At 34.4% G+C, this 13,320-nt stretch overlaps 1 protein-coding gene across 7 annotated transcripts in view; it reads right to left on the bottom strand.

Moving 5' to 3' along the window:
- Positions 1 to 13,320, bottom strand: part of DCAF6 (DDB1 and CUL4 associated factor 6) — a 102,440-nt gene that overhangs the window by 6,215 nt on the left and 82,905 nt on the right. For all 7 annotated transcript variants that reach the window (XM_081824541.1, XM_081824542.1, XM_081824543.1 and 4 more), the window contains 3 exons: positions 4,217 to 4,355; positions 2,324 to 2,480; positions 1,588 to 1,676 (listed from right to left, as the gene is read on the bottom strand). In XM_081824541.1, coding sequence (XP_081680667.1) covers positions 1,588 to 1,676; positions 2,324 to 2,480; positions 4,217 to 4,355 — 385 coding nt within the window. The remainder of the gene's footprint in view (positions 1 to 1,587; positions 1,677 to 2,323; positions 2,481 to 4,216; positions 4,356 to 13,320) is intronic.

Raw genomic sequence — 13,320 nt, 5'->3', positions numbered from 1 at the left:
AAAACCTTCAAGAATTCAGTTTATTTTTCACTTATGATTCGTTTCCCAGAGCAGTCTTCCCGTGTCTGCTCATTCCCTTCCCCTATGGCAGAGCTGATACATGTAGTGACACAGTGGGGTTAAATGATTTCCCCAGGGTCACTCAGATCCCTCGAGAAAATGTCACCTTGACTGAGGCAAAAGTAATCTTGAAAAATAAACTTTTGGATAAGAGTTACCAATGACTTGTGTCTTATGTACCAAGACAGCACTAAATGAATATCCATAAACACCTAAGGATCTAGTATGTAATCATGGGCAAAGGGCAAATGGCAAAGTTCATGGCAAAGGAAAAAAGGAAGAAAGGAAAGGATGAGAGGAAGACAAAGGTGCTAATGTGGTCAACGGCTCCCCAGTGATTTCATACAACACATTTTCAGCCCAGCAGGGCACCCCCAGGGCCCTTTACAATCTTGCCCCAAGGAGCTGCTTTCTTATCCACTCACCAACGGTTCACTTACCTTAGGACACCCTGCAAATTGCCGATTCTTCATCTCCAGGGCTCCTTAGCCCCCTGTATGCCTGGTGAACTCAGTCCAATTCGTACTTCCTCTGTGAAGACTCCCCCATCCATCTATCCCATTTACAAGCACAACTGCTCTTTTGCAAGGGCTTCCAGGACACTGTGCATGCCTCTCTACATTCTGGCTGACTGTTCAGTGTCTGTCTTTCCCACCAGTCTATAAGCTCTAAGGGAAGGTTTTTTAAAATTCAGCACGGTGTCTGACATACGCCAAGTTCATAAATGTCCGTTAGAAAGCAGATGAGGGAATTGTGCTGTGAACTGTCAACCTTGGTCTAGAGTACTGGTTTTCTAACTTACTAATAACATTTTTTAGCAATGGACCCTTCTTTTATGTTTTAAAGAGGGCACAGCATCAACTTGAGCTGCAGTCACCTACTCATAGAAGCTTAACTGTTAGTAGCTGACTAAAGCCATGAACCCTTATTTTCATAAGAAATCTTGTATGAAAACCCACCAATAAAAACTCTGCCTAATGCTGGGGAGGAAAAGCCCAGAATTCAGCTTTTGTATCAGCCACCTTCCCCTCTCCCAATCCCACTAAAAACTGAGAGCTTCACACAGCCCAGTTTGAAAACTGTTGGTTTAATAAGGAGCTGAAGAAATCTGAAAATATGACAATAAAGGAAAAGATTCTCCAATCATTTGTTCTGCTACTTATCTGGCTGCAATTATGGAGGCCAGCCATAGTAAAACTCATTTTCTTAAAAGGACAGAAGGTTTTTTAAATGATTCTTCATTGTAATAAGCACAAAAATAGTCAATCTGTTTTTCTCAAACTATAATAACCTGGTATTACCAATAATCGATATTATAATTAGCAAAATAATATTTTGATTTTTAGCTCTCTAGTATTACAGACATGTTTTTATCTTAATTTTTCTTTTTCTTACAATTTGACCTCCTTAACTGAATAAACTTGTTTATGTTACCAATTAATAATGAGCTGCTTTGAGTATTTTTAAGAAAGCATTTCAGGAACAAAGTAACATACACTTTATAATAAGTATAAATAAAAATCTTACTTCATCAGCAAGTTTTCGGTTAAAAATCCTTGACTCTTCTAGTGGTGACCAGATCTTTATGTCATAATCTATACCAGATGAGGCTAGAACTAGAAATAAAATGTTGCATATTAATATAAAGCATAAAAATATGCCATTAAGACATGCATACATATGTTATATATTACGCATGCATGTATGTATGTGTGTGTATATGTATACACACACACGTATATGTATAGCAAAACTGAGCTGGCATGGAAATTGTACTGATACATTTAATTGTTGACTGAGAATATTATTTAGAAGATTTCCTAAAAGTTACCCTAGAACATAATTTTAAGACCAACTTGCAATCACTCAAATTTCTTTCTTATCCACTGCCTTTTAGGAGAAACATGGGCAATGTCAAATGGAAGGCAAGAACAAGCCAAGCTCCTTTGTTCTGGTAAATTAACTTGGACATGTGAAGACTAACAAGGCTTGGAGGTTGAGTTTGGATAAGTAGAGTAAAGTGTAGTCAGCCAAACCTCTTGCAACTGGTAAAACTTAGAAGAAATATTAGAGAATAAACTCTTTAATCTATTTCCCCATACTTTCTGCCAAAAGGAGGTTATAAGTCTTTTTTGTTTTAAACCCAATGAGAGTCATAACAGGCTCTCGTGGCTGCCTTCTAGGATAATTTGCATTGTTCTTATATTAACAACTAGAACAAAAGTGGAGCTGACGTACTGATTTCTATAAAAGGCCATCTTACTTGGGTCAAACGGATGTGGCTGCAGGCAGTTTACCACATGATTATCAGCTTCCAGAAGCATTAAATGCTCAGCAGTATGACGATCCCAGATGAAGATATGGCCACAGTCAGAACCACTCATTACAAAATTAGCACCCCAGAAATTGGCTTCTTTTATCTAAGGGTTTAAAAAAAGAAAACTATAAGAAAATTCAAATCAAATATTAAAACCAAGATTTATTCTATTCTGCAATTGGAAATATTAATTGGCTTAGAAAATAACAAAAAATAGAAGAGAGTCTTTGTCTTCTATTATTTTAAAATGATGGAGATTTATCAGCAAGCATGAAACAACAGTAAATAATGAAAAATTCCCCATGAAAATAGAGATTTTGCTCTGTTCAATGCTATATTTTAGGGCCTTAAACAGTACTTGGCAACAGTAGGTGCTGAATTAGTAACTGCTAAAGGAATGAATGGGATTTCTGGGTTTTGGAAAGTATAATGGAAACTTCTATGTCTATATGTTTTTGAACGTTCCAAAAATGGTTCTACTTTAGCTTTATAAGATAATAAAAACAAATCATAGAAAAAAATGAATGGTTCCCTTTTGTATTTTGGTTTATGCCAAAAGAACGAAAAGTACCAATCTTTTTATTAGCTATTCTCTCACAATTGAGAAGGAAGGATATAAACATATTTACTTTAATGAAGCAATGAGACAACAGGATATACTGGAATGGTTAGGATGACATTTTTCAGTGGATGCATATGAATGAGCCATCCAAAATCTGTAGTTCAGGATGTTTTTCAATCATTTCACCAGCAGTTGCTACTTTGCTATTTTTGCCAAACCAAAGGGGGTAGACAGTTTTGTTGTTACTTAGCGTTACTGTTATATTTACTTAACTTCTTTTCTTTTTTCATTCCTACCCCTATATTTTCATCCAAAATTTTAACCAGCAAAATACAAGACATGTACACTGATTACTTCTATTAATAGTGAGCATTCTGTTTAGAATGATTAAATTGTTACCACCAATGATGTCTATAGAGAGAGCTAAGTAGTTCCCTGCCCCAAAGTAACTTTTTAAAGCAGGCTCTATGCCCAACGTGTGCTTGAACTCAGGACCCCTAGGTCAAGAGTCACATGCTCTATCAACTGAGCCAGCGAGGGGCCCCCCCAAAGTAACTTTTCCCCTTAACTCTGAAGAAAGCAGATTAAAACTGACTCTGTAGATACTTTTGGATGACTCAATGAATATATGAAAACAACACTTTCTAAATTTGAATGGTTCAGAGTTAATAGTTCTAACATGCTAATCATCTTGCAGGATCCTCTTAGTAAATAATTAATATCACACTGGGTGTATAAGACTTGTGGACTGTAAAACTTGAAAAGATTTTAGAGATCATCTGGTCTATTCTTATTTCATAGATGAGGACAGTAAAGTCTAGAGAGACAAAGTGACTAAAACAAATCTTGACTCATCAATCTTAAGAAGAGTTGTTATAAAGTAATCGGACTACATTTTGCAATGAGCCTGCATTCCATATATCTAAATCTTTCTCTCTAAATCAACCAAGGGGGCTAAAATGAGCTAAAAAAAATATACTAGACAGGTAGACCGCAAGTGTGAGAGAACAAAAGGAGGTAATTGTTACTTGTACCAGCTAAGAATTTTAAACTTCTACAACATATCCTTAGTAGGGCAGAATTTTCTTGTAAACAATAACGGTCTTTGGCAATATATTCTAGGACTAAAAGAACCATGTTTGGGTAAAGAGGTAACTGTTAAGGTACAATAATGCTATTACTGGAATTGCAGTGGCAATATATGAAGATCATCATTATGGAAAAATTCATATTATGAATCTGCAATTTCTCCAAAGAGTGCCATGAGCATTTGGTACCATTGTCCTGGAGTTGCGATGGCCCTTATAAACCATCTTTACTAGTGGCCTTCTAATGTTCAAAGTATCCAATTCTTCCATTTCTTTCCTTTCTTTCCTCCGCCTGAAGAACTCCTGAATGCGGGCAACAGCAGAGCGTCTATGAATTACATATTAAAAGAAAAAAACAAAAATAAATTTAAAAACATTCACAGGTCACTACAGGATCAAAATGAGGAACATTAAAATACAGTAAAGTCTAGACAATATTTTAAATAAGGCATCCCCAACCAAAGCATAAAAAGGCAGACACAACAGTGAGACTACATCAGACTAGTTGAGTTACTAAAACAAAATATTTTAGTGAAGAGATCACTTAGAAATTTGGTACTGGTTGAGAAAGTAAAGGAAATAGCATGCGGCACACTGGTTTTTAAAGGGCTATTTAATAAAAAAAAAAGATAGACAAAATTAATATGCAATTTACTACAAACAAAACAAATCCTATTCAATATCATTTCTCTTCTCCATATGAGGAAATGTAAAGGCATAAAGAGAAACCAAAGAAATTAAGGGTAACAACATAATAGCAGTGGGTAAACTTGTTTTGAGATTTTGTAAAGATGTTCCCAGCAAAGAACAGACTAGTCAAGAAAAAGAGGATATTAATATATGTACAATAAAACAGGGACTTTCAAATAGATTCTACATGGACTCCATGTAAGAGTATAGATTTGGAGCTAATGAGGCAGCTTTTACTCTCCTAAGAACTGAGTTGGTTACAGAGCTGGAGATTGAAGAATGATGGGCTCTTTTAAGATGGATTTAATTATTAGAAGAAACTTTTCCTAACACATGATATACTTAATAAGTCTGTTAGTTTGAATTTATTATTTAAAACATTGTATTTTGACATATAATAGACCAAAAAAGTCTACAAATCAGTAAGAAAAACAAACACTGTAACAGAAAAATAGGCAAAGGACAAGAGTAGGGAAACTATAGAAGAAATGAACAGTCAGCAAATATACAAAAGGATGCTGAGCCTCACTAATAATAAGATAAAAATAAAACAACAAATTGACCTCTTCGTCTCCCAGATTACAAAGATTTTAATGTCTATCAGAGTGGCAAGAGTATAGGAAAAACAGACACTACTGGCAGGAGTTTGAAAGTGGTTCTATATATAAAACACAAAGTGAACTCCTTTACTGGAAACTTTCCATTGAAGCAGAATACATACACAGGAAGGCATAATATCACAGGTGTGTAGCACAATGAATTTTCACAAACCAAACAAGCCCATGAACCAGCACCAGTACTGAGAAACGGAGCATAACCAAAATTCCAGAATTCTCCTAGTGCTTCACTCCCATCATTGCTCTCCCCTTAAAGAAAACCATTATTCTGACTTCTAACAGTATGATTACTTTTGCAAGTTTGTGAACACTAATTAAATGGAAACAGAGGATATATATTTTCCAACTTCTTTAGCTCAACATCATTTTCTAAGATTCATCCATGTTGTTTTATTTGCTATAGTTAATTCATCCCCTTTGCTGCAGAATACTACTTTGTATAAATACATTATAATTTATATATCCATTGATGGACATTGGGTTGTTCACAGTTTTTGATTACTGAGTTACTGCTATTATCAACATCTGTCCATGTCCTTGGCAAACATATGTCCATGTTTCTGCTGGGTATATACCTAGGAGGAAAACAGCTGGACCACAGCATGTGCATATGGTCAGCTTTAATAGATACTTTCAAACAATTTTCCAAAGTGGTTACACCAATTTGCATTCCCACCAGCAATATATTGAGTTCCAGTTCACTAGAAATTAAATAATATCTTATTAAAATTTAAAATATGTATATGCTGGGGCACCTGGCTGGCTCAGTTGGTAGAACATGTGACTCTTGATCTTGGGGGTTGTGAGTTCAAGCCCCACATTGGATGTAGAGATTACATTAAAAAAAAAAATTTTTTTTTTTAAGATTTTATTTAGGGGCACCTGGGTGGCTCAGTCGTTAAGCATCTGCCTTCAGCTCCGGTCATGATCCCAGGATCATGGGATCGAGCCCCGCATTGGGCTCCCTGCTCCGAGAGAAGCCTGCTTCCCCCTCTCCCACTCCCCCTGCTTGTGTTTCCACTCTCGCTGTGTCTCTCTCTGTCGAATAAATAAATAAAATCTTAAAAAAAAAAAAAAGATTTTATTTATTTGGGAGAGAGGGAGAAAAGGAAAGGGAGAGAGAGTGAGAGAAGGGGGATGAGGGGCAGAGGGAGAGGGAGAGAATCTCAAGCAGACTCTGTGCTGAGCATGGAGCCCAACATGGGGCTCATTCCCATGACCCAGAGATCATGGCCTGAGCCAAAACCAAGAGTCAGATGCTTAACTGACTGAAACACCCAGGTGCCCCCAAAATAAAAAAAACTTAAAGGAAAAAGATGTATTTGCTTTGATGCAGCAATTTTACTTTTAGAAAATGTATGCTACACAAAACTTAAACAAATATACAAATATTACATATTTTATATTATTTATATTTAGATTATACATATATTTTCACTGTAGTGAAACTTCTGTTGTCTACTTTCAGAAAGACTGGAAATAATCTAAATGTTCACAGGGAAAGGATGGATTAATTAAATAAATTATGTTACATCCATATATTGGAATATTTATACCACCATTAAAAAAGATAAGGAAGGGGCAGCTGGCTGGCTCAGTTGGTGGAGCATGAGACTCTTAATCTCAGGATTGTGAGTTCGAGTCCCACTTTGGATAAAGAGATTACTTAAAAATAAAATCTTTAAAAAAAATAAAATAAAAAAGATAAGGAGGATCCATAATCAACTATGTGAAAAATGTTGGCATTATACTGCCTAATCTGCAACATAGGTTAAAAATAATTCTTAGGGGAAAAATTCTATATATGCATAGAAAGGGTCTAGAAAACCAGACACCAGTTATCAGTAACACTTTTTTAAACAATTATATAACAATTTTGTACTCCCACTTTTATAACAAAAAGGTATTTTCTTTTTCATAAAATGGTATACTGTAAGTTATACAGGTTTATTTAAAAATGTTTTAAAAACTTTATCCTATGCTTTGTATATCCAAAATATGGGTCTACACATAAATTTTTTTTTTTTTTTAAAGAACTAAAGTCCTTTTTTTCTTTTTTTTTTTTTTTAAAGATTTTATTTATTCATAAGAGACAGAGAGAGAGAGAGGCAGAGGGAGAAGCAGGCTCCCCGCTGAGCAGGGAGCCCGATGTGGGACTTGATCCCAGGACCCTGGGATCATGACCTGAGCCGGAGGCAGACGCTTAACCATCTGAGCCACCCAGGCGCCCTACACATAAATTTTTAAATTAAATAGTGCAAAAGGTGACATGTTTAGTTTACTCTGATTTTCTCTTTCTGATTCTGAGGTGATAATGAGAAGGATTAAGAGTTTAAATGCTCTCAAAAAAACATAGTTGGATCTCTCTTTTTTCTGAAGTAGAACAGAAGACATTCCGAATCAGATACAAATATGTGATTAACAAAAAACCAATAAAGAAAAGACCTCTTTTGTTATGAAAGCAGAGCATCAGGTAGTAGAGGAAATAGAAATGACCTTGCTGACAAACCAAAGGCCTCAGGAGCTATAAATGGGAAAAGAAATTATATGACAAATTAAGAATTTAGATAGAAGCTCAAGTTATTTAAAACATGATGTGTGGACAAAATTAAAGCTGAATTCTTAAAGAGGTGATAATAATTAAGAACTACTGAGGACAGTACCAGGTAAAAAAATGTTCATTTCGTTTAAAAGTTAGCTGTAGAATATAGTCTAATTTACTGCTTAATGTTTGTTTGGCTTAACCATTCTAATTTTAAAATCTAGATCTCTACTACTCAGCTTTCAAAAAGAATGAAATATTGCCATTTGCAATGACGTGGATGGAGCTAGAGTGTATTGTACTAAGTGAAATAAGTCAGTCAAAGAAAGACAAATACCATATGATTTCATTCATGTGGAATTTAAGAAACAAAACAGATGAACATATGGGAAGGGGAAAGAGAGAGAGAGAGGGGAAAACAAACCATAAGAGACTTTTAATGATAGAGAACAAACAGGATTGATTGGAGGGGAGATGGATGGGCTAAATGGGTGGTGGGCATTAAGGAGGGTGCTTGTTATGATGAGCACTGGGATGTAAGTGATGGATCACTGAATTCTATTCCTGAAACCAATATTACACTATATAAAAATTTGGAGGAAAATAAATAAATAAATAAATAAAATCAATCTAGGTCTCAAGTTATGTGATTTGTATTACACAGTTCTGATCCAAGATTAGGGTATCTACCACTATCCCACTGTAGGAAAATTATCTAAGAGATAAAGCTTCAAGTGTACAAATTTCAAATTAGAAAATAAAAATAACAGTAGATACTATACCTACATTTACAATCAGGTAATGTCCAACTCAGTTAACAGGATAAGCTTAAAATGAATATACTGAAACAACTTGCCTAGTGGATATTTCATAGGAAACACTGAAAAAATATAGGTCATTGAAAATAATTTGTACTGTATTACTTTGCAAATTTGATCAAATGAAAATTAAAATGACATATACATATGAAGAATTTCAATCAGCAAACATATTTATTAAAGGCCTACCATTTGTAAAGTTGTTTTGGAGAATATTATTCATTCTTATATGATAGCTTTGCTAGTCTGGCACCCAATTTAAAAGTCATAAAAGACATTACAAAGTTAAATAAGCATAAAAGTTCAGAAGTAAACAATAAAATCATAGTAATAAGGAGCACAAATTCCAACCCAATGGAGAAAAAAAAAAAAGAGAAAAGGAAAACTAAAAAAGAAAAAAAAAAAAGATACAAAACTTAATCCTAAAAAAGGGCAAGAAAGTAAAAAACAAAACCAAACAAAAAAATGGTAAAAGAGGATAATTAGAAGTTGCAAACAAGTTTAAATATAGCCATAAAAGACTAAATTCACCAACTGAGAAAAAAGATTGTCTAAGATACACCGAAAGCATAAGGACAAGGAAAAGTTTCAAGCAAAAAGATATTATGCAAATACTAATCAAATGAAAGGTGCCTTGGTTACATTAATATCAGATAAAACAGACTAAGATAAAAAGCAGCATTAAGAATAGAGAGGATTACTACATACATAATAAGTTCAATTTACCAGGAAGATATAACAATTTAACATATATGCACTCCTTAAAAACAGCCTCAAAATGCATTTAAAAAGAAAATGACATAACTGCAAGGAGAACTAGACAAATCCACCATTATAGTGAAGATTTCAACATGTCTCTCTCCCTATTTTATATGTCAAGCTAACAAAAACAAACACACAAACATCAAAATATAAATAACTTTAAAACAACATAATTAACAGTCTTGAACTACTGGCTACATATAAAATTTCACATTAAAAATTAGAGTAATATTCTTTTCAAGGGCCCGTGAAACATTTACAAATTTGACATGTAGAAGGCCACAAAGTCAGTTTCTATAAATTTCAAAGAACTCATCTAACACCAACCACATTCTCTAACCACAAGTTAGATGTTACTGGAAAAAAAGCTAAATGTATACAATTTAAGAAGTTAGGAAAAAAATAATAAACCACAAAATAATTTCAAAGAAAACAGAAGAAAGGAAATAATAGAAAGCAGAAATAAAAAACAAAATGAGTAACAAAATAGAGTTCTGCCATGATGATGAAGAAAAAATTAAGGGAGTTCAAATAAATAATGTTATGAATAAGAAGGTGGTTATAACTCAAGACAGTAGAAATCAAATAGACAATACAAATAGTATAATAAATTTGCAAACTTAGATGAATGGACACATTTTTAAAAAACCTCCTAACACTGACTAAAGAAGAAACAGATAGTGCAAACAGTCCTACAGCTATTAAAGAAGTAAAATAATACTTAAAAACCATCTCCAAAAGAAAACATGAGGTCCAGATGGTTTTATAGGTAAGATCTACTAAACTTTTAAAGAAAAGATCATTCCAAACTTATACAAACTCTGGAAATAGGAAATGTTTTTTTCTACTCATTCTCTGACGCTGGTGTAACTTTTTACCAAAAACAGGATCATGAAAATATAAGAAAGAAAATCCATTCCAAATATAGATAGAAAACTCCTTCACAAAATATCAACAAATCAAATCCAACAATGTATCAAAAAGATAATACGTCATGATCAAGTAGGTTTATCCTAGGAATACAAAGATTGTTTAACCCAGTTCTACATGTAAGGAGCTTGAAAGTCCTCTCTCCAAATTGACAAGTAAAAAGCTGAACAGACTGAAAAATCAACAATTCTTCCTGGATCCATAAGAGAGGGGAGGACACGGGGCAAACTGCTTCCCTAAGATTGGAGAGACAAACAGGCAAACAGGGAGTCACAGCTTAGCAGAACAGAGGCTTGGGGGTAAGAATACCTGAACTGTGATTGAGGAACTGCTAGAAGCTCAATGTGGACAGCTTTGAGAATTAAAAACTCCAGGGGAACCCAGTCATAGGGGCCCTTCCCACAGTATTTTCAGATTTACCTCCAGGAGCCAGACCAGATTGCCACACAAAATATTGGAGAAAAATCCCCTTGGGTTTCTGGCAGGGAAAGGAGAAAAGGAACCATTTTGAAAAATGCCAGAGCACTCTATTCTTCTTAGTAAGGTCTGCTCTTCAGGGAAACTAGTTAACTACAGCCCAACCTGCTGGGGTTAATAATAATCAAAGTCTAACTAACCTAGGGGAGAGAGATAGCCAACTACAGCCCACTCAGACCATCCTATCCCACCTAAAGGGAAAAGAAAAAAAAAAAAACAAAAAGCTGAGGAATACTTCTAAAGGCCAGAGATGTAGGCTCACTAAAAGACTGAGACCTAATCTTAAGACTACAGAATGCTTCCCCTCTCCCACGCCTCACCACCACAGTACTAGTTTAATTAGAACAGTTCCTTTTACATGGTACATCATATACAGCTACATCAAAAAAGCTACAAGGCACACCAAAAGAGAAAAAACACAATCAGAAGAGACAGAGCAAGTTGGAATTAACAGACCAGGAATTTAAAACAACTATGATTAATGTAACTATGATTAATTAAGGGCACAAATGGATAAAGTACACAACATGTGAGAATAGATGGGCAATGCAAGCAGAACACTGGAAATCCTAAGAAAGAAGCAAAAAGAATTGCCAGAGACAAAAAACAAACAAAATACAAAAAAAACCCAACACTGTAACAAAAATGAAGAATGCCTTTGACAGGCTTATTAATAGATTGGACATGGCTGAAAAAAAATCCTTGACCTAGAAGATATATTAATAGAATCCTTGAAAACCAAAAAGCAAAGAAAACAAAGACTGAAAAAAAAATCCAAGGACTGTGTGATAACTACAATAGACGTAACATAAGCATAATGGAAATCCCAGAAGGTGAAGAGAGAAGAGAAGAAGAGAAAAGAAAAGAAAGAAAAGGAAAATTTGAAATAATAATGACTAAGAATTTCCCCAAATTAATGTCAGACACCAAATCATAGATCCAGGAATCCTAGAGGACACCAAGCAGGATAAATACCAAAAAACCCAAACCAAACCAAACCAATACAAAAATCCTACAACCTAGGCATATCATTTTAAAAATACAGAAAAGCAAAGATTAAAAAAAATCCTGAAAGAAGCCAGAGGAAAACAAACATCTTACCTAGAGAGGAACAAAGATAAGAATCACATCCAACTTCTCCTCAGAAACTATGAAGCAAGAAGAGAATGAAGTGAAATATTTAAAACACCAAGAGAAAAAAAAAAATCACCAACCCAGAATTCTGTACCGTGCAAAATTATCCTTCTTCAGTGAATGAGAAATTAAAGACGTTCTCAAACAAAAAGCAAAGGTATTTGTTGCCAATAGACCTGCCTTGCAAAAAATGTTAAAAGAAGTTCTTTATAGAGAAGAAAAAAAATATGAATCAGACACATGATTACAGATACATAAACAAAGGAAGAACATCAAAGAAGGAATAAGTGAAGATAAAAGAAAAACTTTCATTTTTCTTAATATTAATTTATCTAACAGATAATAGTTATTCAAAATAATAATAGCGATAATGTATTTCCTTACGTATGTTTATGTATGTACCTTCTGTGTACATATACTCATGTATGCTCATGTTACTGACGTTAGAGTGAAATGAATGACAGCAATGACACGGGGACAGGAAGAAGGATTAGGGTTTTGTTATCATGATATTCACACTACCTGTGAAATGGTATAGTATTATTTGAGAGTGGATTGGATTAGTTGTAAAAGTACATTGTAAACTCTAGGGCAACCACTAAAAAAAGTTTAAAAAAGAAGTATAGCTGATATGCTAAGAAAGGAGAGAAAATGGAATCATATAAAATGCTGAATTCAAACCACAAAAGGCAGAAAAAAAGGAAAAGACAAAAACAGGAACAAAGAACAAACAGAGAACAGTAAAGAATATGGGAGACATTAATCCAATTATATCAATAATTGCTTCAAATGTCAGCATTCTAAATACACCAATTAAAAGACAGATTATCAGGGTGGATCAAAAAATATGACCCAACTATCTGTTGTCTATAAGAAATCCACTTAAAAATAAAGACTCATATAGATTAAAAGTGAATGTATGGAGAAAAACATACCATGCTGACAATAAACAAAAGAAAGCAAGAATAACTGTATTTCTTTCAGACACAGCAGACTTCAAAGTAAGCAAAGTTATCAGAGATAAAGAAGAGCATTACATAATGTCAAAGGAATCAATTCCCCCCAAACAATCATTAAGGCATATGTGCCTAACGAGAGAGGGTCAAAACACATGGGGCAAAAACTGATAGAAATGCAAGGAGAAATAGATGAATCCACTATTATAGCTGGAGACTTCAACACCCTTGTCTCCAGAAAGGGGCAGATACAGGAAGCAGACAGTAAGGACACAGCTGAACTCAACGACACCACTGATCAACTGGATATAATGGACATCGTCTGACTACTTCAACAACAGCAGAATACACATTCTTTTTAAGTTGA

The sequence above is a fragment of the Leptonychotes weddellii genome, chromosome 6, assembly GCF_054177405.1.
Source record: "Leptonychotes weddellii isolate Sample4059 chromosome 6, ASM5417740v2, whole genome shotgun sequence".
Classification (NCBI taxonomy): Eukaryota; Metazoa; Chordata; class Mammalia; order Carnivora; family Phocidae; genus Leptonychotes; species Leptonychotes weddellii.
The sequence above is the reverse complement of the archived record's forward strand: the minus strand, read 5'-3'. Positions and strand labels throughout refer to the sequence as shown.